Genomic DNA, 26622 nt, shown 5'->3' with positions numbered 1-26622 from the left:
CGATTAACAAGCTTGGATCATCAGCCAATTTACAATACAGGATTGAAGAGGAAACCGCTTAGATAGTTTAGCACAGACATCTTAGCAGTGCTTTTTAATGAACAAATTTACAGCTACTTTATTTAATATAATGTGTAATCACCCTATACAACAAATCAATTTCATGGCCATAATCACTGTATGTATAATGTATGTAAATAAGATCATCAGCAAATACGATAAAGGTAAGTTATTTTTTCAGGCTTATTACATTGCCTTCTCATATTCCCCTTTTTATGATAATGCAACAGTTTTTAAATATTATCTTTTTTTGTAGATTTCTACATCTGGGTTATTAATTGAAGAATCAAGAACAGACTTTCAAAATACTACGATTTACGCTTTCAATAATGGAAATGCTATGAATAATGACTGCAACGACTGTACCATTCAAGTTTGTATGTGTATAAAAGTGAGTCCTCGCTAAAACAACTGAGTAACATGAATCCAGGTGAAAACATATGATATACTAACAAAGAAGCACAGGGAGACTTAAGAGATACATATATGACACCATATAACGATTTGTATTGATGGATGTGTTGATCTTGTGCTGTTATAAACAAGAATGAAATTTGAAAATTTCATTTAAGCTCGGTTAACATGATTTAATTGTTATTGGCGAGTTCTAAATGACAATATGCAAATTTTGTAAATGAGCTTTGAAAACTGTTCATCCAATTATTCCATTTTGAAATTAGCATAATTATACGTACATACAGTGTTACTTCTTGCATCTACTTCTATAAATTGATTTATATGACAATTTGAAAATAAAAGATGACACAATTAGCTTGTCTTTATGCAATGACAAAGTATACAGTTGTTGCGGTTTCTTGCTGTATTTTTATTTTTACCATTCATTATATTGTTTATGGCAGATGATAAATGATGGAAAACACGCAATAGCAGTTTCCAAACTGTTTTACCTTACTTGGTGGAGGGGCAGCACTTCCCTTGCGATAGTAACTCCTAGTTATAATATATTTTGTACTTCATTGAACTCTGAGAAGTGAGCTCTGATCTCAATAAGAACTGATGTGATACCACAACATTCGTTCGGTGAAGCTCTCTGCATTATTATCACGTGACTTGTAAGGAGCTCGGGGAACAAAATATTGTGGTTACAATTGGCAATAATCCATCACAAACTAATAACTATCCAGCGAGCTCTAATATCACTTTGATTTGCCTGCATGATACCTGCCTCAACTCGTGAATGTCCAACTACCCGAGATCACGGATCGTACGTTCAGTTTACAGGATTGTCAGAGTCCTAATAAAGAGGTATTTGTTACGTATAATTAGTAATTGTTCATTTGTTTGGTACCTCTAGAGAAACATAAATGTTTTGTAACTTTAATGAAAAATTTTTCTGTATACATAAATGAGGAGAACGAAAATTGTCATGTTAAGGATGTCAAATATAGATTGGTAAATACAAATATGTTTTGTGTTATCTGTTTCATTTTCTGCAACGCATCTATGTATGTTACCATGTTTGTTATATTTAGTTCCACGTACGAAGTCCTTAAGATCTGAAACTTTCGTATTTCATTGAGAGACAATAAAAATCGTTTGTTTGATAAATTTACGTCACTTAAAATTATTTGGACAAGCAGCAGCTATGATATGGCTTCATTTGATCGCAGTAATGAAACTGACACTGAAATGACCTATGAAGAAGATATGTTTGGGCCGTACATGAAAATGATTTGTAAGTGATAAACATTCGTGTGATGCTTAAATTATGCGAATATTAAACAACATGAACATAATATATTTTATGAATAATTAATGTCATTAAGTATTACCAAGAAAAATTCCAGATAAATTCACCAGCATATTAATATGAATTGCTAATTTTTGCGACACAATTCTGCAATCCAGCTAATCTTACGACGGTTTTTCCTTCTATATTACTGAATTTTTTTGTTATTGGAATTATTGAAATTAGTGGAAATGACGATCTTTTTCGAAACAATTTTAGCCAATAGTACGAAACTTCCATCGTTCACAACGAACATCACGAAGGTCGAAGTTGAAAACGAGTCTCGCAAGGGAAAGATTCTCTGTAACGTGTTCAGTGTTGAGGACAACGACTACTGGTTCACACGAGAAGGGAAACGCATAACGAATTGCAAAAAATATCGTTACAAGAAGAATAGATGTCTGAGAATAAAAAAGATCACATGGCTGACGCTGGGTGAATATGTTTGCTGGGCAAGAAACAAGGCGGGAGAAGTGAGCAGAATAATAAACGTTGTTGTCGTGGGTAAGTGATTAAATGCCTTCGATCCTTGATCACGACAATGCTATACCTTCAACTTTCTTTTGATTTGTATTTTCTGGTTTTCTTTTTGACAAAGTTCTGGCAAAGACTTGTAGTTTGTGCTTTCCTGTTTTCCTATTATGTTTTTTTTTTTTCAGACTCACGTGTAGACAAGATCACTAAAGGTAAGTGCCAAAAACATTCATTGCCACTATTTAATAACAACTTAGACTGTTACAGCTGAAGCTGCCGAGAGTCTTCTGATTTTCTGTGGCCTTAGCGACTTAGCCTGATTGTAAAATCAGTTTTTCTTAGGATTGGAGAATAGAAATGTTGTAAAATTGCTTATATTTCGTGTGCAAAAAGGGCAATCCTATAATATCGAGTATTCAGAATCTGGAGTGGCTATCATAACGACATACCTCTCTTTTGTTGACATTCATTGCTCTCTCTAAATGTTCATAGATTTTGCACCCGTTTTTCTATTTCCGCATTTGATAAAAAAGAAACACAAGTACTTTCCTGTTGGAAAACGGTTTTCAATGAACTGTGAAGCTAATGGACGACCTTCACCAAAGGTGCAATGGTACAAAAACGGTCAACTTATGTCGTAGATGCCGGATGGAAAAAACCCTCTAGCGAGCGATACACAAGTATTAATATTTCACGATGTAAATCCAAAAGACGACGGATCTTACCGTTGTTTTTTATGGAACAGAGTGGGAAATATCTCTACAACATACAAAGTACTAGCAAAAAGTAGTTACTAAAAAAAGGTTGGTTTTATGCTTTTCCTTTCAGATAGGCCGTGGCCATGAAACCAAATTGTTTTGTTTCGTGATACACAAAAATATCACTTTTCCGTGATACACATCATTACCATTACACAATAGGGAGTTTTAGCAGAGCCAACGAGTACGACTACGAGTACGATTTACGTCATTTTGGCGCGAAAACATTGTTGCGACAACAAAAACACGTAGACGTCATCAATCTGAGTACGATGTTTTGTAAAATTCGTAGTCGCACTATGATGTCTTTTTAAGCAAAGTAGGTATATTTCTTCATTGTGTAAGAAATTAGTTTACAGTACTATTTTCGAGCATCCGGCTTTAATTTAGAACCCTTTTGAGCGTAGATGTATATTAAAAGGAAAATATGACCTGCAAACTTTCATGTATTTCGTTCGCAAAGTGAAAGGTAAACAAACAATAAAATAGTGCAAATATATCGTACATAAAACTTAAAATAGAGATTTTTCAGTCTAAAGAGTCCTATATTCTCGCAAAACCAGTATCATCGATTCTTTGATATCATTATTGTCAAATGAGCGTAGCTGCTTCGCAAACGTCGGTGTTTTACACAATAAAAAGGCTCGTTCTGTTGTCTACAACTAAAGCAAAATTTTGACGAAGCGACAACGACAACAAACTTCCTCGTGCCATTCCCTTACACGGTCAAATTTCGTACTCGTAGTCGTAGTCGTACTCTTGCTAAAACTCCCTAACACCATCAAACAACAAGGCCAACGTTAAAACTTTGGACGTAAATGAATATACTATATCACAAATACAATAGTTCATCTTTTCAAAATACCATCAAACGGCAAAGCCAACGTTAAAACGTAGGATGTAAATGAATACATTATATCACATAAAAAAATTCACCTTTTCACAATACCAACCAGCTCCAAGGCCAGTATTGTCATGTCCAATGATTATGTGATGAAATGGACTTAAGAAATCAGCTGTTTCCACTTGAAATATATCAGTTCTTCCTCGATCAAAATTATTATCATTATCATTTCTTAACACCAGTCTTCCACTAGTAGACGCACTCCTTACATCACCAGTAGTCACGTGAACTTCACAAGGTACACCTAGCAATAATATAAACCGTTACACATCTTTAAGGAAAGATAGTAATACCCTCGTAGAACCAAATAGCAAGATGTGACTGGCGATATGCATATTACCCTGATATGACGATGTACCTGGAGTGATCTGACTATCGTCTTCATTCTTTGCAAGCCAGGGGTAACACGGGAATACATGTACCTTACCACGAGCTTCGTCTTCCACTGTTACCTGAGGACATAAAAAGTCACAAGTGAAGGATAAGGAAAAGTCGGAAATTGTAAAAACAATACAAAGCATTGTGACATGGTAAAAAACAATGAAAATATTTTGTCCACTAACCTTCTCCAAGAACCACGCTGGTCCAAGACCTTTATTGTCATGACCAATGCGCACTTTTTTTAATTCTCCCAGATCGATGGCATCAAAGCGAAAGGCATCCATCCTTTAACATACGTCAAAAACTCTAAATTACTGTGGAAGCATCATAAAACGATAAAAACGCAAATATACCTTCCTCTCTCAAAGTTATTTCGAGAATTATTCAATACATGTTCTCCTGTATCCCCATTAGTACCAAAAATAGTAATAGTTACATTGGCATCAGTCCCAGACCCCCGCACGTTTCCAGTGTAAGTACAAATCTTGTATTTAAAATCTAAAATAGATTGTACATAAATAAAATAAAAACGTTACCAAGTAAAAATGCAACATTTAAGTTTACTTTTTCTTGTATCTGTTGACTTCTTAGTTGCAATCAATTGTCGACGTATTTGTCCATCGCCTTCATCTTTATCCAACCATTGATTACAAAGAAAATAAGTGACATATCCATTAACTAACTCAGTTATCCTTATCTTAGTAAAGAATAAATACAGATCAATCATCATATTTATAAAACGATAAAAATTCAATCAAATTAATAACGTAACAATGTACTTTATTTAGATACCATCCAGGACCAAATCCTGTGTTGTCATGTTCTACACTGTAGCAATAATATATCAATCACTAAGACTAATTTCTTCACTTTAGTTTTAAAAACGTTTAAATCAATTGTCTTACATCATTTTCCTTAACTTTCCAAGATTTGTCGACTTTATCTTGAAGCGATCAGTTTTTCCTCTTTCAAAATTATCTTTGTCTCTAACATTTGTAAAGGATGTAATTACACATACGTTCGTTTCACTTCTCCAACATCAAACATTGTTCGTTCATAGATTTTTTAAAAAGTTAAAAAAACATGCTGACCTGTTTCGTTGGCGCCAAATAGAGTCATGTAAACCTTGGCATCAGTTCCTCCACCACGGACATCTCCAGTCTCTACACTGACTTCATATACTAAAAACAATAAAATCTTAGCACCAGTCCCCTTACCACGGACATCTACAGTCTCTACACTGACTTCATATACTAAAAACAATAAAATCTTAGCACCAGTCCCCTTACCACCGACATCTCCAGTCTCTACACTGACTTCATATAGTAAAAACAATAAAATCTTAGCACCAGTCCCCTTACCACGGACATCTCCAGTCTCTACACGGACTTTATATACTAAAAACAATAAAATCTCAGCACGAATCCCCTAACCACTAAAAACAACAAAATCTTAGCACCAGTCCCCTTACCACGGACATCTCCAGTCTCTAAACTGACTTCATATACTAAAACTAGAACCTTAGTACCAGTCCCCCCACCACAGACATCCCCAGTCTCTATACAAATTTCATATAATAAAAACAATCAAATCTTAGCATCGGTACGAAAACCAAAGAAATCATTAGACATGGTTACACTCAACTAATTAATCTTAAACTTAAATCAAAAGAATATCAATGAAGAATGTACAAACCAGTTTTTACAGGTTTTGAAGTGCCACTGTTAGCTTGCAATTGACGCTTAATTTGACAATCACTCTCAAACAACGACAGCCATTGAAAACACGGAAAACTCCAGACTTTCTTGTTTTGCATGTTCTTCACCAAAACTTCAGAAAGAAACCATCCTTGTTTTCGTTCAATACCATCATGCTGAAATAATATAATAAAAAATAATAATAATCACTTATATTTATACAGGTTTTCACATTCAGAAAATATATATTCTGCCATCAATCAAACAGCTGTACCTAACTAAAGTACGTTTAATCTTAGAAAGTGAAAAAGTTAAGCAAGATTTATAAGCTTAAAACTAACAGACTCTACTTGCTACAAGTTGTGTAGCACTTTAATTGATCATTGTTACAATTAGAAATCATGAGCAGTTTCATTTTAAATAACAGTAAGCTTTTCTTCGCCCCTTCGTCCTTTTCGTCTATTTTTATCTAGTAGGTTAAAAATTAGTGTTTGTGGAACAGCAAAACGTTTCCTGTCAACTTCTGTTCTATCTTTTGATGATTTTACAAGCGTCCTTTTTCCCAAGTATTTTTCCTGTTGTATATGCTGAAATCGATCTTCAAATAATTTTAGCGTAAGATTGTAGAGAACTTCAAAGGCATCTACGTATGTCTATTCTTTGTTTACAGTTCAAATTCATGCTATCCCAATTTCGCGAAATTTCTATATCAATTTCTGCAGCCTTCGTGGATATATTTTGAATATATATTTGCATACGTAGCTATACAAACGATTATAAAAAGAAACTAGCATTGCGAGATCTGCGTCTGTACTTTAGTCTGAACATCAGATATCCACCAATGACATTCCTACCACTGACCTACTTCTCACCTTTAGTACATAGAAATCACCTTATTTTAATTTGGTCTTAACATCAGATATCATGGTTTTATTGATACGAGCTGTTGCGTGAGGTAAGATAATGATTAATGATAAAATCAATTGTGGTAAATTAACAGCATCTTTATTGTCATCATCTTCATAAAAGACATTAAATTGATTTAAGGCAAATTTGAAGTTAATTTCGTTACCTGCTGCCGTTCACCGTGAGAAATTTCTAATTCTTTAACTTGTTCACGAATGTTATTCACTATAACTTCAGCATCAGATGCTTGCTGATTTACCTAAATAGAATAAAAACAACATTATAAAGTGATTTCGCCAACCATGATTAAAGTGCTTATGATGCGAAATTTTCGGACCTTTTTTTACTAACTTGAGTAAAATTACAGCTGTAAAAGGATTTTCAGCAAACATTAATTTGATCTTTTCATATAGATTTTACAGGCGTCGGAAGTTGCAATTTGTGGCCATCTTGAATGAGGTTTTAACCTCCATGTTTACTCAATCTGACCTCATAGCTAGAACATATTCTTAACACGGCAACAGTAGTTACAGTAAACTTGTTCATGTCCATACTCGTTGTGACGTTAAAATTACGTAAGCAAACAAGCAAAATCTTTGGTGTTAACATTTAGCAACTTCAACTAAACGCACAATTAACAAAAACATGCCAAAATGCTTGCTTATAAACATCTGGGGGCAGTTAAAACGTTAAAAAGACACATCATGTTCTACATGTAATCTAAAATTAGAAAAACCATACAGTTAGAGAAACTTACATCGACATGTTGCTTAACTTTCTCTGCTTCCTGAGCTCCACGCATTATAGCCTTCTTGTCAATATTTCTTTGTTTTTTCCTTAAATATTCAAGCATACAGTTTAAATCACAATTAAACATTAATAATAAAACATTATTATATTGCAAAACATTCAACTTTCACCATTCAAATATCTATACATAACATGAATATTTATCAGGTTCTATACTTACAACTTTTCCATTGTTTTTCCAACATTATCCATGTCGTCACGTAATGTCTTGTTTTTACGAGATATTTCACGCAATTGAATTGTACATTGTTTGATATCCGTCCTAAGTTTTGTTAGTGTGCTATGGTATTCCCTTTCCTATCAAACATTTGTTGCAATACGTAAAACTATAAATAATCAATCTCTAATAATGAAAAAAAATAAACAAAAACTTCAACTTATATAGAATAAGTACCACGACATGCAAACAATTTTAAATAATACTAAAAAAATCAGAATAAAGACGTCCTGTTTTCTTGATATTCAAGTTAATAGAAGAGTTTAGACACAGAGTAGGCAATATTCCAATTGGTCTGACGATGTCTTTGGAATAAAGATGAAATATCACCTACTTTATGTAGGTCGAAACTCTTGTACTATCTTGAATATCAAGAAAACCGGGTGTCTATTGCGGAATTTGTTTTATTTTGAATTAGAATATCAATGATGAGTTTCATTTAGATAAATCCAAACAAAAAATATTAATAACCATCTTACCATAGTTTGATTTTCTTTCTTTAAGTTGTGATTTTCTTCAGACAACCTTACGTGTTCGCTGCTCTGTTCAGCAATCTTTTCTTGCAATTGCTTGACCTTCGTTAAATAAATTTTTCAGCTATTTAAGTCGTAAAGCTTAAAAATTATATTAAGTGTATAAATTGTATTTGTGATTTCACGAAGCGTCTTAACAAAAACCTTTTGTTGTTGTGCGATTTCCTGTAATATCACTCTTTCCTCTCGTTGTACTAAAAATTTAATAAAATACAGAATAAGAATATAAAAATACAGATGGTGTTAAACTGTCAATTATACCTAAATTCAAACATTGTTGGTCGTTTTCTTTCAAAGTGCGTTTAATATCATTGATTATATGAACATTCGATGTGTGATCCATTTTTAGTTGAGCTAATTCATCACTGAAATGAAGAATTGCAATTATTTTTAAGAAATAAATATTTACTTACTTTTTGTATGATTAATACATAAAAAAACTGTCGATCAATCATATTTATAAAAAATGCTTTCAAGGAATTGGTGTCCTAAAGTTTTTCTAAGAAATAAGATAATCATTAACGCTCTCATTTGAATCGATAGAATCTCGTCTTGGCTATCTACTGCTGTTGCCTCCTTTAAAACACAATAACTTAAAATGATATTAATTCTATTCGCCCGATGCGTTTCCCATATAAAGCATGTTTATAAGTAAGCAATATTATGCACATTATACCTCACATGGTTCAGTAAATTACAAACGCTATCCACTTCTTTTTTCATCAACATACGTTCATGATTTGCCATCTGTTTAGCCACTGACGTTTTCCGTTGCGATTCTTCCAGCTGTTTTAAAGTACTTTGAAGATCTGCGTCTGTTTCATCTTGTTTTGATTGAATATTAGCCATAGCAATCTCTTCAAGATGCAACTTTTCACGAACTAATGGGCTGTAATCAATTGAAAATCACGTAGCCAGAATGACAATGGGGGAGAGGGGCATATTAAGTGCTGTAGAAGTGGGGCGATTGGGGAGGAGCCCATTTCATTTTGAAAGATGAGTGTTAAGGACAGAATTTGCAGGAACATTGCCTTTAAGAAACCAGCATCCATTGTCTTACATTTTTTTGCCAAAGGTTGCTCTCAAAGTTGTCGAAAAGTGTAAATTGAGACTTGTCGAGGTAGGTACTGAAAGATAATGAGCTAATTTTAAATCAAAGGTCAAAGCTCGAAACTCTAAATAAAACGAAACTTCTATTTTGAAATCGAAGTTCTTACCTTAAAGTGAAGTAATTCTAACTTTAAATCGAAGTTCTAATTTCAATTAAGTCGAAGTAGATCTAAACTTTAATTAACGTTCTAAATTTAAATGGACTTCTAATTTTAAATCAAAATTCTAAATTTAATTAGAGCTTCTAATTTTAAATCGAAGTTCTAAGTTTGAATCAAACTTCTAACCCCAATCGAAGTTATTATTTTAACATCGAAGAATCGAGATATTGTTTATATTTTAGGAAAATGGCAAAGAGATCCCGGTTGAAGTTTCTCTACATAGGCGTGTAAAACACAACAACAATCCAGTTGCTTGATTATTTCGAATGTGGGCCATCCTTGAAATTTGTGTTGGAAAGACCAGAAGCTCATATGGATTTGTTTGACTACATCAGTAAACAGGAATTTCTAACGGAAAAAATAGCAAAAAGAATATTTCGCTAGGTACTTGACGCAACGCTCCACTGCGAAGAGAAAGGCGTTTTCCATCGCGACATAAGACGAAAATATAATATTGGATCTGAAGAACAAAGTTGCAAAACTGGCTGACTTTGGATCGGGCACACAGTTGCATAATTTCGAATACACTGAATACGAAGGTAAAGGAAGAATTAGCTTTTCAATCATCTGGGAGTATTCATACATTTACTGAGATGGCGAGATAACATACTATTGTCAGTGAAACACAATGACAAGCATACAATATACGGCAAACCAAACACTTTCTCACAAAAACATGAATACGTTCAATCTCTTCACAAGTTAAAACATCAATACACCCACTCTTCCCTTTAATAAAAAACATCAATAATAGTCACGTTTACCCTTCAATATCAACACCTGCCAATCAGGTTCACATAATAGAGAATCCGTTTTTGAATAAACACAGGAACGCGTTCTCACTGTCCACCAGAATGGTTTACAAAGCAACGATACTTAGCACGTCCAGCGACGATATGGTCGCTCGGTATTCTACTCTACGATGTGCGGAGATGTACCGTTTGCAAACGAAAGTGAGATCAAAGATATGGAACCATGTTTCAACATGGCGCTCTCGCAAGTTACGCATCCTTTATTATTTTTTAAAGTCAGGAGAACAAAAGCGCTTTGCTGAGGTGCAACTCTCTAAATCCTTACATCGAGTTGCTTAACATCTCATTATACACGAGGATCGACGATAGTTCTTATGAAGTCAAGCTTAAAACAAAGTGAAAACAGCTCTGCTAGTACTTCATGCTAAGCCGAGAAAAATACACACTTCACTGTATTTACACCATGCCTTTTTTGTTTACAAATCCAAACGTTCTCTTTATATATAGCAGTAGTATCGTCTATAGATTGCATACATATTTTATAATAATCATATTTTTCATCATTTTTATGATAAATTCTATAAAAATATTCTGACGTACCACGTACCACGTACCTACGTGATGCACGTGGTACGTCACGTATCGTACCACGGAATAACGTCGCTACGTTATCTAATGATAATAATGTACGAGAATACATTACACTATAGTACTATTTTACTTAATAGGTAAAATAAGAAAGATTACCTTTATCATGATTCTGGATTTCTTTATCCGTGAGTCGTCTTAGTAAATTGTGATGCTGTTCCTGATGACGAAAGACATTGAGTATTCTTGATACAAGCGTGTCTCTACCTTTACAAACTTCTATTAAAGACGTCACACAAAGCATGTCTTCTTTCATTAAAATCTATATCATGTAAATGATACAAAACTTCAACACGTACAAATCCCTGGAATATTAAACAGCTCAGATTAATAAATACCTCTTTAAGACCAAAATATTCCTCCACTGGCATTATCATTTCATGCTGCAAAAAACATTTTAAAACAATATACATTAGTACGTAAATGATATGACAAAAACAACTGTTATGTAAACCAACCATGTATCTAGCTGTAATTCGTATCGTTCCTGCTTCAGTTCGTGAATGTGATGCTCTGAGTTGAAACCAGTCATCCACAACCTCACCTTTAGTTAAGATCTGTAGAGCGACCGTAACAGTTGCTAAAAAGACAATGCATGAAAACGAACGGTAAAAGTAATTCATCATCAACAATTTACCAAACAAAAACTCACCAATGTCATGATCTTTGGATTGTTTGTTTCGATAAAAAATCGCAACCGTAAAAGAGACAATATCCTCAGGAATATCGCTATATAGGGGAAAATGGAACCAATGTTACTTGACTTTTTAACTTGAATACAAAGTAATATTTGAATTACTTGAATATAAACTGTTCATTTCATAAGGGATTTTCTCCCTCGATAACAGGCGTTCTACATATTCGAACTTCATTCAGTGATACAACACAATAAGGATGGTACGATTTATTTCCTGGTAGATTGTGTGCCTCTATGATAGTCAGTTCCAGGCCTCGTAACTGTTTAACGTCCGAGCTAGCCATGACTTGAGTCGCCGTCCACCGAGATTTGCAGCAAAACTTTCTGATGGCTTGCATCCAGTCCTAAAGAGGCATCTTCTTGCAGAAAATTCGAAGAAATAACGTCATTATGAACATATTAAATATTTAATGCTCACGTTCGCTTCATCATAGGTGTCGGCGCACAAATAAAACATCTGAGTATCACCAAAGCGGACTGCTATCTGAAAACAATTTGGCCAGACGCGAAGTGCAAAGAAATAAGTTAGTTGAAAATTGAAATAACTTGATATAATTAATATATACCTTCCAAAAAGACTTTCTTGAACCTCGAAAACAGTTGAATATCTAAGATCAATCATTCCTTTTGGTCTTGTTCTCTAAAAATACAAAATTATAAAGAATCATGAAAATCGTTATATTAACTGAAATTTTAATTTAACACTCACCGATTGATGTTCGAAAAATAGCAATTTTTCATCTTCAGAACAAAATACATGCTTTTCCATTTCTTAACAGTATCTAAAAAGGTATTGATGATTCTTAAACAAAAAAGAAAAAATAATATCTTCTTTATCTATAAGAGGGAGGGCGTGGAGTAGAGTTGGTAATGACAGTAGCCACCTGTACAAGTTGCACCTATATAAAGGGAAGAGGGTGGAGTAGAGTTGGTTGTGAAAGTAGCCACCCTCAAAATTTGCACCTAAACAAGTGAAGAGGGGTGGAGTAGAATTGGTAGTGACAGTAGCCACCTAAACAGGTTGCACCTCTAAGATTCTTTCATGTAAACAAAAGTTAATACCTTCTTTATCCGTAAACCATTACAGAGGGGTGTGTGTGACAATAGCCCTGCCAAAATTGCACAATAAACAAAACAAGTCAGGTGATTAAAAAGAGATACTTCCGTGGAAGTTAGAAAAATTGCTGACAGCAACTTTGGCACCCTGAACAATAAACACTGGTGCCTTTTTTAACCAAAAACCCTGATTTCACAGACTTTCCAACTTTGGATTCAAATGTAGACTAATAAATAGGAGTGACAGGAGTGTCCTCGTGGATATTCAAATCAGAAAACCACTTATCAATGTAAGTGTAGAAGGTGGGGTTTGGTCTTTCTGTAATGGATAAGTAATTTAAATACATTACATACTTGTACAGCTTTATACTTCATGACAAACTTATGCTTGTAACTGGATTTCCAAGAGATAATCCTTGTTCAATAAACTCTTTCTTGTATCCAAACTGTAATTATACTGTAATTAATACTGTCCAAACTGTAATTATACAAGCTCAACAATCACTAAGATTTAGAAGGTAAAGGTATAGAACAAAAATACTAGTACATACTCTTCAAACAATCTTCCACCAAACAAATACTGAAGACCTTGTTTTCTGATTAAAAATCGTGACACTCCATTATCATCTCTAAAAATGAAAAATTGTGATTGTAATAGATTCAACACAAGAGCTTCCGTTCTTCCAGTTTCCGGATTTCAGATATTAGGGCTGACCCAACACAAAGTGAAAAATCACCAACTCTTGCAGAACTAGAACGAATCAGAAAACTGCCAACAACACCTTCTACGAGAAAAATACAACTTTATTGCACTTTAGCTCTTATCTATAATCACATTTGAATGAACAATGTTTAAACTTATCATCATTATTTCTTGTGATGAGTGGTATTCATTACTATTTATGTATTCAAATATGTCGACAGAAGTTATTATAATATCGATAAAAAAGGATGAATGATATAACTTAAATAGACATTGTCATTATACCATTCATCAGCAGTTCATTAGCCTCATTTGAAAGTTTATCAAAAAACCATCTAATAAATATAAAAGACCATTGAACTTTGAAAAGAAAACCAACAGTAAAATTGAAAAATCATGAATAACATACGGCCTGCCAGCATGAGGACTAAGGTAGCTAACTGGTGTACCTTGTTTTTGAGACGATCTTCTGAGGTTTTCGATCCAGTTTGCCATGATACCAACTGAAAACAGAACAAGATTTCATCAGGAAGCAGTAAGATAAAGTAAAAAAGATCATTAATCTTAAGCTAAGAAAATTGGCCCTTGAGACGAATAAAGATTAACAGATCTATAAAGATTACGAGGACTGTTTTCATTAAAATTACCATTTCTTTTTGGGGGGTGACTCAGAAAATTATAAGAATTGGGTCTGCTATAGTTTGCATCATAAAATGTCACTGTCATTCTACCCAATGTCCCAAACGTAATTAAATCAAATCAAATCAAATCAAATCAAATCAAATCAATCTTAACCATCAATCAGTCAAAAATAATTTGTAAATCGATCTTAAATATATTTTAGAGGAAAAATTAAAACATTTTTTTTGTTTTAATTTTGTCTGTTTCGCATTATTGTTATTTTATAAAAGAAATAAAAGATCTTTTTCGTGTTTGCACTCGCTTATGCAAACCTCGGAGACATTTGTGAGAACTCTCGAGCAGGTGCAACCCTCGACCTTCGGTCTCAGGCTTGCACTGATCTGCTCTCGAGTTTTCTCTAAAGTCTCCTCGGTTTGCATAAGCCTGTGCAAACACAGTAAACATTTTTTATTTCTTAAATGTCGTACAGATTGGTATCCCAAAAAATTTAAATAAATATTATTTTTACCTATCTTTATATTCGTGTAATAAAGCGTTAAATTGTTAGGAAAAGATCGTGATGGAGCAGTATTTTTAAGAACTGTGTTCCACAATATATTGATTATTTTCACCGATTGGCAAGGACATTGCTGATTGCTCTCAAAATCTAGTAGTATGAGTAAGTTTAAAGCAAGTATGATTTTAACACATGCTACTGTGGTTTAACTCACCCAAAAATAAAATATATTTCATTCTGTAAAAATTGAAAGATTGTAGAACGAAAAGTAATTATCATACGCATTGTTCTTATAATTTCATAAAAAAATCTAGTTAACAGTAAGATATCGACAAAATTAAATACACGGCCAATTTAGACTTTTCATCTTGATCCTTTGGTTAGCATGGTCTGCAAGGGTGTTTAACTGAAATTGAGAAAATTTATTTTAGCCCAAAGTCGAGTTACTTTTGTATATGATGAGTTCAGCCACATTTCTTGATTTTTTCGCTGTTATCCAGTCAGAAATTGAAACTTAACGCTTGTCTCGGTGCGTAAATTTATTACATACATGCATGGTATGTAACTATACTAACTAACGCGTAATACCGTCACATTTTGTATATTCTCATGATATAATAAAGTAAAATTCATTAAATTAAACTTCAGAACAATGTCGTCATTTATTTTCTTAGAAATCTATTGTTTTTACAGTAAGTAAACATCATGTGGTAAACACATAGGCATTAGGCGGCCAAATGCCAGCTGGCTACCCGGCTATGCCACAGATAATATGACCTTTGACCTTAAACCCTTGACCAAAAAGACATACGTTTAATGACCTTTGACCTCTCAGTCCAAAGAGGTTCAGACAAATACGTATTTACTATAAAACGGCCTTTAATAGGTTACTTCTCGTCCTTCTTCTTTCAAAATCTCCTGTGCAAATTTCCCAGTTTCAATAGAAACATTCAATAGCTTACTTTAACTGTTTATACTTACCGAAATGAAACCCATGTCACAACAACTCCAGTAATTGCAAGAATAGCCAAAAAGCCGATGACTATTATTAATATTGCTTTTTGTCCAAACTCTAAAATCAAGTGTGTAAAAACAACTCCATTAGCAGTTTAGCACTTAAATTTACGGTAAATGAGGCATTAAATCAATCTCATTAAGTTAACTTAAGGCCTTATACTTCGAATTTAATTCAGACAAATTTAATTGGATGTTCAATTCGTGACAGTTCGTCGATAGATCGTGCTCACGGTTGTTCATTTCGAAAAAGGCAACCTCACAACTTCAACTGTCATTTTACCCTCGTTTTTGCAAACTAGCGTTTTGGATGAAATTACCATAAAAAATAACAATTAAAGCAGACATAATTTATTTTAATATAATATATCAACATACCATCGTTTAAGTGAACAGATGGATTAATTTGATTTGTTGTAACCATAACTTTAGAATGATTTCTATTTAGAGAAGGTATAGTCATCGAGATTTTGTTGTAACTGGAAGCTGGGAAACAGACAAAGAAAAGATGGACATAAATAGCCATCCTACAAAGCAATTAGAAAGCTAAAGCTACTGTGTAGGGAGGGAAAAAACCAATTCTTAAACATTTTCGACTAAACATCGAATGTAGACGTACATAGTGATGCATTTTTTATAAGATTGTTGACTTAATTATCGCTTGTGTTATGATTAAAGCAAATAATCAGTAAATTATCTCAAGCTTTATTTCTATTTTCTCACTCCTTACATAAGAAAGGACAATTTAAAAAAGCATACATAATTTATTGTAATATAATATACTAACATACCATTGTTTAAATGAACAGTTTGATGTATTGGTGCAACCGCAGCAGTGAAAATTTTATTTATAGGTTTTGTCATCTTCGTTGTAATGTTGATATAATCGAACTCTAGTATATGGAAAAGTCATTTAAGAGAGGCTTATTTAGGGTGTGGCAAATACCATATACAACACACACCCACTTTGATACCCCTCAGGGGTGTTTAAGTGGTCACCCGAGAGGCCCGCGTTTTAAGGGGCCCTACAAACAGCAAAGTCTTTTTCGTTTCTATACCGCCTTATAATGTCGCTAAAGGAAGACAAAATCCCAGCACGAAACATTACATTGTAATTATTACATTATAATTATTGCAATTATTAAATTATACTTATTGTTATTAGTACATTATACACATTACGGGGAAAGGTTGAGTGCTTTCGTCAGGTGTCAAATTGGCGTTTTGTTTTCAATGCCTGATGATCGAGGGGGCCTCAATATTTTGTTTGGAAGGGCCCCATGCAAGTTTGATCCACCGTTGGCCCTCCTGTTATGAAAACATAAAGCAACTGTCGGGGAGGATGGGTAAAATCTGTTTTAAACATACGTACGTGTGACAAAATCACCTCACCAAAAGTTGATTTAAAATTGCTTAGATTAAAATTTACTAGGAAAGTTTTGATTCCTAAAGTTTTGCAAGCGCTTTCTCAGGGCCTTGTTGACTTTCGAAATAAAGAAAATGCGAAATTCGTTGTACTTCGCTGTTAACAAAATGTCCTACCTTTTGTAAATGACGACATCGTTGGTGATGGTGATAACGTGCAGCTCCTTTTAGAGGACGCTAAAATTCAATCATAAAATTTCTTACATAAACAAAAATAGTTTCTCCAAATAAATTTGACAAAAATATTGAGGCAATTTCCTGCCCTGCGTATTACAGGGGTAGGCCTTGTTTGCGACTTCTTTCGCCTTTGCGACACACTTGAGTCACTGTGCATTTGGCTTTTGCTTTTCTTACTCTACATTTTAGGAAAAGGAAAAGTTGGCTGTTTTATTATATTTTTGCCTGAATTGTGTCAGCCTTCAATTTTGAGGGCTCCGCATTCAATTTTCACAATATTTTGGTCATAGCAAATATCTGCTGATAAAATCACTAATCAATTACCTGCTACTTCACCTGACAAAACACTTTGTTCGGCAGGTGTTGCAGATTCCAAAGTCCTGTTGTCTGATGGATCTAATGATAATATCAATGCACAAGTAAAAACAACAGCACAATTTAATTAGAGCCCTATGTAAGATATTCCTAATATTTTACCCTGCAACTCTGATGATGCCAAAAGGTTATCGGACTCAACAACTTGTTGGGCAGAAGTCACGGAACCAAATTTCATCATATCTTCTGATTCATCTACGTAATCACAATGCATCATACTACATCACACTACATCACAATGTATCACAATCCATCACAATGTATCACACTACATCACAATGTATCACACTACATCACAATGCATCACAATGCATCTACAATGCATCACAATGCATCACACTACATCACAATGTATCACAATCCATCACAATGCATCACACTACATCACAATGTATCACAATGCATCACAATGTATTACAATGCATCACACTACATCACACTACATCACACTACATCACAATGTATCACAATGCATCACAATGTATTACAATGCATCACAATGTATTACAATGCATCACACTACATCACAATGCATCACACTACATCACAATGCATCACAAACCGTTCCTTATAATCCTTGTTGCGATTTCTTATTTGACCAAGACTTATCTAAAATTCAAACAATCAAATAAAAGTCTTGAAATCATGAATTGCCTACAGCATTCAAGTACATATCACTGTATTGGATTTGATAGAATAAAAACTATCTTGAAGTTACTTTGTGTCTGATAGTAACATTACTTTGTACAAAGTGTACAAAGCAAGAAAAACAACAGCCAAATGACATATAAAAAAACCTTTTTTTAGTAATAACATTAAAGAATATTATAATTCCTGTGTCTGATTGCAGTTTAAAAGAAAAATTATTTACATCAATATAAAGCCAATGATTCCAAATTTGATAAAATGAGAATGAATGATTTCAAATGAAAATTATGTTTAAGTAAAGATCATTTTATACACCTGTAAATTCACATTTTCAATTGGGTTACATGAAAGCGCGTCTACTGCGGATTTAGCCATTTCTTCTTTAGGAAATCGAACAAACCTGCAGTGTGCACACAATTAATAAGTAAGAGAATGAAAGACATCGAGAATAATTTCTTATACAACAAAACTATCTAAAATAGTTCCAATAGTTTATAAAACAATATCTTGAGACACTACACTCACGCAAACTGGTATCCATGGAATGATTCTACTCCTGGTCTTAAAGTGCACATACAGTTATTTTTAGTTTTTTATTCTCAAATAGATTTTGGATAAATAATACAAATGCCGTTTACAGAATTTGAATAACTTTTTTCGTTTTTGAGTTATCTTTCGGCAAAGATGCGAATAAAACCTAAATTTCAACGTTTTGTAAAAAATGTCGAGAGCTCTAATCCGTGGCATGGGACTTACTTGTGACGTCATTTAAGGAACACAGACTGACTACCAAAACAACTTACACTGTTTATGCATGTAAACAAACACAAAAATGCCAGATCGATGTGTAGTTTTTGGTTGTTCTAACGTAGCCAGTTCGGAGAAAGGCATTTCACTTCATCGCATACCATTTTTTAACGACGAAAGAAGCGAAGCTAAGCGTAGGAGAAAGCGATGGGTCAACTTTGTGAAAGCTACTCGCGATAAGTGGGTCCCCACAAAGAATTCCGCAGTTTGCTCGGAACACTTTACAAAAGATTCGTTTTCTCGGCAATTCGGCTCGCTTTCTGAATCAGAAAGTAATTTTGCACCTCGACTCATTCGGAATCGTTGCTTACCCGAGCATTTATCCTCGAAAAGATGACAATGAACTTACAACAAGAGATCGCAGAATGGTGAGTACGTTAAAATTATACATATGCATATCTACATTTTACCTGGAATCTGTGTGAGAGTATATTTCATAAATACATGCCATTTTAGATGAAAAAAAAGTGGATGTCTGATTAAAAATGGTGAAGCTGTTGTAAGAAATGTAAAAGTTGCTTAGGATTTTGGTAAAATTATTTAATACATTTCTCCTACTGTAGTCAGACTGTTAACGACAAAATTCTTCACTTTGATGATACAAGTATGAAACTTTCTCACATTCTTACTATGCCTGTTGTATAAGAATATACAGGGAAATTGCAGATTTCTCTGAACTTTTTTTTTTACTACCGACGACGTCATCAAACACGACATTCGCAGAACTCGTTTTAAATGTAAAATATGGGCTGGCCCTATATCAAAATTTTGTGTTACTAGGCATAGTAAGAATGTGAGAAAGTTTCATACTTGTATCATCAAAGTGAAGGGTTAGCTGTTTTTTTGTCGTTAACAGTCTGACTACTGCCAGATATCATGTGTTTAATGCCATAATAATGAAAGCCATAAGAAATGATTACCATAAAATAAAATTTTGAATAATTTGCACATTGCTCGTCCAGGGTATGTTGAAGATATTTATCAAGTGTTGTGCTCTGCACTCATTGATGAGGAAACATTGAGAAAAGCCAAAGGTGATCTTTACGAATGACTCCATTGCCAATGAATTCTATGTTGGACAAGCAATCAAAAAGTGAAGCTATCTCAAGAAAACGTCAGTCTACATCAATACCAACAGTCCTTCTCAGGACACTATTAACCTGGACGATCTTCATCCACAAACATGTTACGATACTCCCTGGTTCAAACCACTTACTATGAAATTACTGATGTAATTGGGTAATTGTTGAAAGACCCACATTGGTTAAAGACTCAAATGCGAACTTTTGTCCGTCAATTTACAAGACGTACAACGACATACGTAACTAATCATACAAAGACATTGAGTTTATCGCATCATGGTAGAAAGTATGCCTGCAATCGTCAACAGGCAAACAGCTCTGAATTAATTGCAAGACTAACAACTTTTGCTTTGAGTCAAAGACGTTTTCAACCTCATACTTTCGTTTGCTTTATTATTAAGCGAATGTACACCACCGGGAAAGACGCTACACAAACACTTTCGTTCGTCGGTGTTCACTAAAATAAATCTGAAAAAGAAAAACCATACTTTCCTTGAATGACAAATCTTCTCATTCTTCTTTCATAGGAGCCATATGTCTTTCTCTTTATTGAAACCAAACTGATAAATATTAAATGACATCAGTCAATTTCCCCCACTGGAGATATTTTTCACATTCAAATGTAAACGTATTTCCACATATATGTACATTTTCCTGGGCTTCCTAATGCCCGACACCTTTATTCAACGGGGCTTTTACAAGTGGAAAAACCATGCATCTTTGAAAAAACAATTGCTATAACTTCTATTCAAAGACTCGAGTAACTCCGAAAGAAGAGACTACAAGAATACTGACTGACTAAACATTGGGAAAGATAATATGGTTGCATGGTATTTCTTCGAAATGGTCAAACATAAAAGGTTTATTTAGTAAGTGAAGAAAATATGGAAAAACATACCCAAGAACACCGTTATCCAATGACATTGAAGGGGTCAAATTCCTTGGATGCGAGAGCAAACATTGTTTAACATTATCGATGGCAGGATTCCAGTAATTGAACAAAAACTATACAAACGTTCGTTGAAAATACTATTAAATAGTTATTTAAACGAGAATAAAATACTTGAAAAAATACCATCGTATTTCTTGTAAGAACAAGAACTTTTAATACCTTCTCCTCAATTTCTAGTAAACTTGGATTTGGCCCACAAATAACGCAAAGTTCTACACCCTCCACAATCTACAGAAAGTAAACCAAATACTATGCACAGCCTTGACACTGCTTGATTTATTGACAGAATCATGTTCGGCAAAGGAGGATGAAAAATCATATCTCATGTTTACAGATGCAAGTCATGATAACAGAACTTGCAGCCGTGGCTAAAAAAAAGTGGAAATAAACTAGATAATATGGTTGATTGTAAGCAATAAAAATATTCTACACCTGAAAAAATGCGAGTCTGTGAGCACCCTATAAATACATGAAAGGATGTTTGACAACAGTAAAATTTAATGTTCCTAGTAAAATTTAATCACTATTTTGCATGAGTAAAGTTACACATAGTTGTCACGTGATTTGTTGCACTCAGGCAAAAATATTTTATATATGAGATTCGGATGTTTAGCTAAAGTTGGGTTTTTGTTTGAAACTATCAAAATTTGAAAATCATCACAGCTAATTGTAGTAGTTATTTTAGTGAATCAATCGACTCAATAATTGTTCTTGATACATGTATGTTACTATTATATGGATAGACGACGATAGAAATAAAAACAAAAACATCACTTTGACTTACGGAGGCTGACGTAGAATCATAGTAACATGACGTATATTTTTCTTGGATAACAGACAGTGTTACAGAATGGAAAAGGAAAGACGCCTGGAGTTGAGTACTAAAAACAAAAAATAAAAAGCTAGCCAGCAGTTATTAATGAACTACAAGATATGGTTATCAGTTGCAATGTCCCAAGGAAACGACATTTGCCAAAAATCATTCTTACAGATCACTTAATGGAAAAATAAATACGCCATACGGTGTTGTGTTAAAACAAACAACTCGAAAACATAAATTTATAAATTTTAATAGCAGTTGTTTCAAATTTATCGCAAATAAAAATACGTCAAATAATTTGATTCTTTCAGCCATTCCGATAGGAGAAACAACAGAGCCATATCTTTTCATCTTCTTAAGGCACAAAAAGGAAGAATTGATTGACCTCATAAACTCAGAGGCGTGGCTCTCACAATAATTGGGACGGGGGGTAGAGGGCGCAATCTTTTTACGTATTTATGTTCTGCCGTATGAAGTTGCATTAAAATCAATTGTTATCTGCGGATTAAAACATGCATCTTTGAATATTGCTCCCCACCTCAATCATCCATGCTACGTAGCAACGTTTCTGTATAAATTCGGCGCTATTGTAACCAAAAAAAGTTTCGAAGAACTGAAAAATTTGCTCGTATCATGTTTTTTTTTGGGAAAAAAATTTGCTTACCTTACACGAAGTGGTAACATAAGATAGGATGGGTGAAACTTGCAATATTTCCTAAAAACAAGCGATAGTTACACAAATGTAGCAGAAGTTTACAATCATTGTATCCAATATCAATAAGCCCACTCAAACACTCTTTCATATAGGCAAACCTTTACGTTTAATAACGTACTTACTGTAAAAATTCTCACCAGATTTTTATTGTACGATGTCTTTACAATAACATCAAACTGGAAACGCAAACAAAAGCAAAGAGTATTGAAGATGTGCAATGTCTCAATTACTATGTCATAATTATTTCTCTTGGAAATACACAAGAATACATATTTAAAATCTAACGTATACAGCTAGCTACTAAGCATAGATAATGATGTTTAATACGTTCTAACACTTGCTTTTTTAAGCAGCGTAGCCACTTGATAGTTGGAGGGTACGAATGTTCAAATACATGCGTGTATCTGCTTATTTAGTTCCTGCTAAATTTAAGGTTTGTAACGTTTTGATATGGTTAATAAAATTAATATCCAAATATTCACTACTTTAACTATCGAGGTCGTTGAAGCTTTCTTTCCCTCGAAGTTTTTTATACCGTGACACTAGGCTTAGAGACAACTTATGACGTGATGAAAGGGAAAATTTTTGCTAACAAAGAGTGCCCTCTCACAAAAAAGATATAAAGAGAAGTCGTTAAGAAAACTTGGGAAAATGAATTACATTTTTTTTTCTTTATTTGGTACTTTTATGAACAGCAATCTAACAATCTCTACTTTGCTACGCTGCAATAATATAAATAACATAACTTACATGTGTTTCAGAGCGTAAATCAACATTCTTTTTTTCAAACTTATATAGAAGTTGAGAATCAGACACTTCCACTTTAAGGAAAGTTACAGTGATGGATAATGATGTTAAACGAACGGACACGAAGTTTGAGTTTTTCACAACATAACGATTCTAGATAAAAATAAACATACGACATTAAAAGAGCATTTGTTATACACTCACTGGAAGAGGAGGGTGGCAGAAAAATGGTCATAAAAAGTTGTTGTAACTCTTTACGCACAGTGGCACTGACATGATTTATTTTAAGTGGGGATATCCGTAAAGATTATAAATAAAACTGGAGGTGGCATTGATGATGTTTAAGGCGACGAGTGAATTGGGGGCAAATTTTGGTCCGGATTAAAACAAGAAGTAAACAAATGATGTTTTTGCCGTCTGCTTCTAATTTTGAATTCTTTTTTAATGTATTTTAGTAAGTTTTTTATAATCTTTTGTACGAGCATTAAGAAAATTTGTCATTTTAAAGCGTTAAACTGTACGCGATGAAAACTTATGTTGTTTTTCGTTGTTTTTCTTTTTACAACCCCATATTCACATAGTTTAACAATTTTTAACATTTTTCTGGTATGGATGACAAATATATGTTTTTTGAAGTCCGTTAGCGGTTGAATTAAAGACGAGAAAGGACTTTTATCAAGCAATGATTTACGGACTTATATAATTTACCTAATAAGTATAAAAGCAATACAAACAAGTTTTGCAAAATACGAGTGGTTTAAACCATCTAAAATTACGATAAAAAGGAAAGCGTTGTTAAACAATTAGATTTGGATAGTATTTACTATAGTATTTACCCATAATATATACAAAAAGTAAAAAAGAGTCGGCTATTGTAGCTGAACATCCGGGAACTTTGCTCCCCGAAAAACGCGTACCATATTTTGAACTATAGATTATATTACGATGCCACCTCTAGTATTACTTATAATCTCTATGATGATATCCCCAAAATATCACTTCAATAATATGCATGTAGTATTGGAGATTACTTAGAAGTTAAGGCACAGAAAAAAAACATTTTCCGTGTTTCTATAGAGTTATAGAAACATACGGAAGGATTGGAAGAAACAAGAAATTGCGTGGCAAGCACGAGCAGGAAGTGGAGAGTCTACAAGCAATTTCGAGTATCTACGTATCTCTAAACTTCAACATGAGTTTGACGAAACAGATGAAAAGTCTTTTGTTTTCTTCATGAAAAACCTTTTATTAATAATGTTAATAAGATGTATTTGCTCAGTTCATTTTAATTACATATTATTTATATTTTTGCCTTTTGAAGTTACCAAAAACCACGCAAACTGCAAGGAAATGATACTAGAGAAACACTGTTTTTTGAGCATTTAACTAATCAACGCCCAAATCAAAAGGCAATTTTACAATTCTGTGCCATATATTATCAATAAAGATCGTAGTGAGAGCAACTTTGAAAAAGGGGAAGGCACTAACACACGCAGGGAAAATAGTTGCTCTTCAGGAAAGGATTTTTTCAGACCGCAGGCAAGTTTCAACTTTTTAACATTTCATAAATAAAAAAAATAGATTTACCTTAATGAACATATAACCACTATAATTTGAAAAGAAGCATTGTAATCATGGACATATAAAGCTTCAGCGAACGAGTTCTTGGAAAGAGGAAAAAGCACAACTCCACTTATCAGCAGGGTCAAAATTATTGCAATGGCCGCCTTCAACTTCCTTTAACAAAGAAAACAATGTCCAGTTATATATTTGATTTAATTACAATGTTTGAAATTTGAAACATAAACTGAGGTCTAACAATGAAAGGAAAACGTCAGTTTGAAAGAGCTTGAGATCAATTGTAATACCAGGTATGCAAAACCAGCTTGGATAAAATTAAATTGAAATAACTCAAAACAAATACTACAAGCAGCTTGGAGTTTTTAAGTCTTACTATGCAGGGTCTAAAGTTTAAGGTCTCAAATATTCATTGAATAGAGTAACTTTGTTTTGGATACTAATTTAACAAGTTTAATTCACTTGTCTCCCAAGAGGATACCACATTTTTTCTAAAAAGGGGCAGAAATTAATGTTTCACTGGTCTCTTATTTCATTCCTTTAAGTAGTGCTACAACACAAGTCTAGTTTTCTATAAATGAGAATACACACACCAAACTAAGATTCAAGTTATAACAGCAAAAGACAACAATATTTCGATTTTATTTCAAAGTGATTATCAAGCTAAGTGACTATTTACAAGCAAGCGTAATCTTAAATAATCACTTTGCTTGATGACTTCCAAATAAAGTCAAAATATTGCTTTAAATCTTGCCTCTTGCCGCTACCACTCAAAGCTTGAATTTACAAGATAATGTTTTTTGGATTTTGTTAGCTCATATATTTTTTTAAATTGTCTAATGGAAAAGATTTTTGGACAAGTCTGGTATGTATCCATAATAATCTGATTTGGAATACTAGATTAACAGTAGTCAAGAGTAAAGTAAATGGTTTGAACCCGGGAGTATCGTTACATGTTTGTAAATGTAGATCGTCCAGGTTGATATAGTCCTGAGAAGGACTGTTTTTGTTGTTGTTGACTGACGTTTCGACAACCTTAGCGGTAGTCATCTTCAGAGTCAAAAGACAGTCAACAACAAAAACAGTCCTTCTCAGGACTATACCAACCTGGACAATCTACATTACAAACAAGTAGTCAAGAGATAACAAATTCTAAAACCCTGGCATCCATGTGCATACAAGAAAAATTCAAACTTCAGACCATGTACAGGGTAAATTTCAGCACATTATCATTAGTAATTTTTTAGAATTGAAATTCATTATTTTGTAGTGAGTGGAAAATGGAAAATTGCAAAGCACAACTAATTTTGCATGTGAAAACTGTAACAATAAACCAAACTAAACTATGTACTTGCTTGCACTTCTTCTTTTCAACAAGAAAACAAAAACCTAAATGACACTCATTGTAAGATGTCTGTCAAAATTTTAGTTATTAAGCTTTAATGTTTGGATGAAATATGTACATCAACAAAACTAAAATAAAAAACCCAAAAGCATAATAATTTCATATCACACTATTCTTTCCGA

General features: G+C 33.5%; 2 protein-coding genes across 18 annotated transcripts; one reads left to right on the top strand and one right to left on the bottom strand.

Moving 5' to 3' along the window:
- Nucleotides 1–1258: 1258 nt before the first annotated feature.
- On the top strand, nt 1259–2946 carry LOC124453860 (fibroblast growth factor receptor 1-A-like). Of its 2 annotated transcripts, none has more exons than XR_006951232.1 (4): nt 1259–1326; nt 2030–2314; nt 2470–2496; nt 2777–2806. XR_006951232.1 is itself a non-coding variant. In XM_047004706.1 (4 exons), the coding sequence occupies exons 1-4, from the start codon at nt 1672–1674 to the stop codon at nt 2923–2925; spliced, it is 546 nt and encodes a 181-aa protein (XP_046860662.1). In that variant the 5' UTR covers nt 1569–1671; the 3' UTR covers nt 2926–2946. The 2 variants fall into 2 exon arrangements, 1 of the variants encoding a protein (XP_046860662.1); XM_047004706.1 differs by lacking the exon at nt 1259–1326 and adding an exon at nt 1569–1756 and having other exon boundaries at nt 2777–2946.
- Nucleotides 2947–4737: 1791 nt separating this feature from the next.
- On the bottom strand, nt 4738–25187 carry LOC124453810 (structural maintenance of chromosomes protein 4-like). 16 transcript variants are annotated; one of them, XM_047004646.1, is made up of 45 exons: nt 25105–25187; nt 23521–23670; nt 22893–22946; nt 22720–22770; nt 22020–22116; nt 21395–21694; nt 21182–21288; nt 18920–20843; nt 18710–18794; nt 18309–18355; nt 17849–17941; nt 17696–17767; nt 17469–17549; nt 17312–17371; nt 16561–16662; nt 16148–16255; nt 15737–15827; nt 14768–15161; nt 14067–14120; nt 13903–13952; nt 13466–13543; nt 13269–13360; nt 12921–12967; nt 12568–12640; nt 12425–12498; nt 12277–12342; nt 11961–12202; nt 11814–11890; nt 11620–11741; nt 11500–11544; nt 11261–11423; nt 9551–9617; nt 9167–9379; nt 8752–8855; nt 8635–8684; nt 8437–8532; nt 7901–8037; nt 7688–7766; nt 7097–7189; nt 6023–6200; nt 5419–5508; nt 5233–5313; nt 5107–5155; nt 4892–5024; nt 4738–4811 (listed from the first exon to the last, which is right to left on the bottom strand). In XM_047004646.1, exons 29-42 carry the CDS (start codon nt 11620–11622, stop codon nt 5267–5269), a joined length of 1365 nt encoding a protein of 454 aa, XP_046860602.1. In that variant the 5' UTR covers nt 11623–11741; nt 11814–11890; nt 11961–12202; nt 12277–12342; nt 12425–12498; nt 12568–12640; nt 12921–12967; nt 13269–13360; nt 13466–13543; nt 13903–13952; nt 14067–14120; nt 14768–15161; nt 15737–15827; nt 16148–16255; nt 16561–16662; nt 17312–17371; nt 17469–17549; nt 17696–17767; nt 17849–17941; nt 18309–18355; nt 18710–18794; nt 18920–20843; nt 21182–21288; nt 21395–21694; nt 22020–22116; nt 22720–22770; nt 22893–22946; nt 23521–23670; nt 25105–25187; the 3' UTR covers nt 4738–4811; nt 4892–5024; nt 5107–5155; nt 5233–5266. The 16 variants fall into 16 exon arrangements, with proteins under 16 accessions (XP_046860602.1, XP_046860599.1, XP_046860598.1 ...); XM_047004643.1 differs by lacking the exon at nt 13903–13952 and having other exon boundaries at nt 21395–21463; nt 21668–21694; XM_047004642.1 differs by lacking the exon at nt 13903–13952.
- Between the last annotated feature and the right edge of the window lie 1435 nt (nt 25188–26622).

This window comes from Xenia sp. Carnegie-2017, unplaced genomic scaffold (genome assembly GCF_021976095.1).
Source record: "Xenia sp. Carnegie-2017 unplaced genomic scaffold, XeniaSp_v1 HiC_scaffold_26, whole genome shotgun sequence".
NCBI classification, from domain to species: Eukaryota; Metazoa; Cnidaria; class Anthozoa; order Malacalcyonacea; family Xeniidae; genus Xenia; species Xenia sp. Carnegie-2017.
The sequence above is the reverse complement of the archived record's forward strand: the minus strand, read 5'-3'. Positions and strand labels throughout refer to the sequence as shown.

Coding starts and splice junctions, on each gene's coding strand:
- LOC124453860 (XM_047004706.1), top strand. CDS start 1,672: ATGGCTTCATTTGATCGCAGTAATGAAACTGACACTGAAATGACCTAT. Junction 1,757..2,029: donor GCCGTACATGAAAATGATTT/GTAAGTGATAAA, acceptor AAACAATTTTAG/CCAATAGTACGAAACTTCCA. Junction 2,497..2,776: donor TGTAGACAAGATCACTAAAG/GTAAGTGCCAAA, acceptor AAATGTTCATAG/ATTTTGCACCCGTTTTTCTA.
- LOC124453810 (XM_047004646.1), bottom strand. Junction 8,856..9,166: donor AATTTACTGAACCATGTGAG/GTATAATGTGCA, acceptor TCTTCATTTCAG/TGATGAATTAGCTCAACTAA. Junction 6,201..7,096: donor CTCACGGTGAACGGCAGCAG/GTAACGAAATTA, acceptor ATATTATTTCAG/CATGATGGTATTGAACGAAA.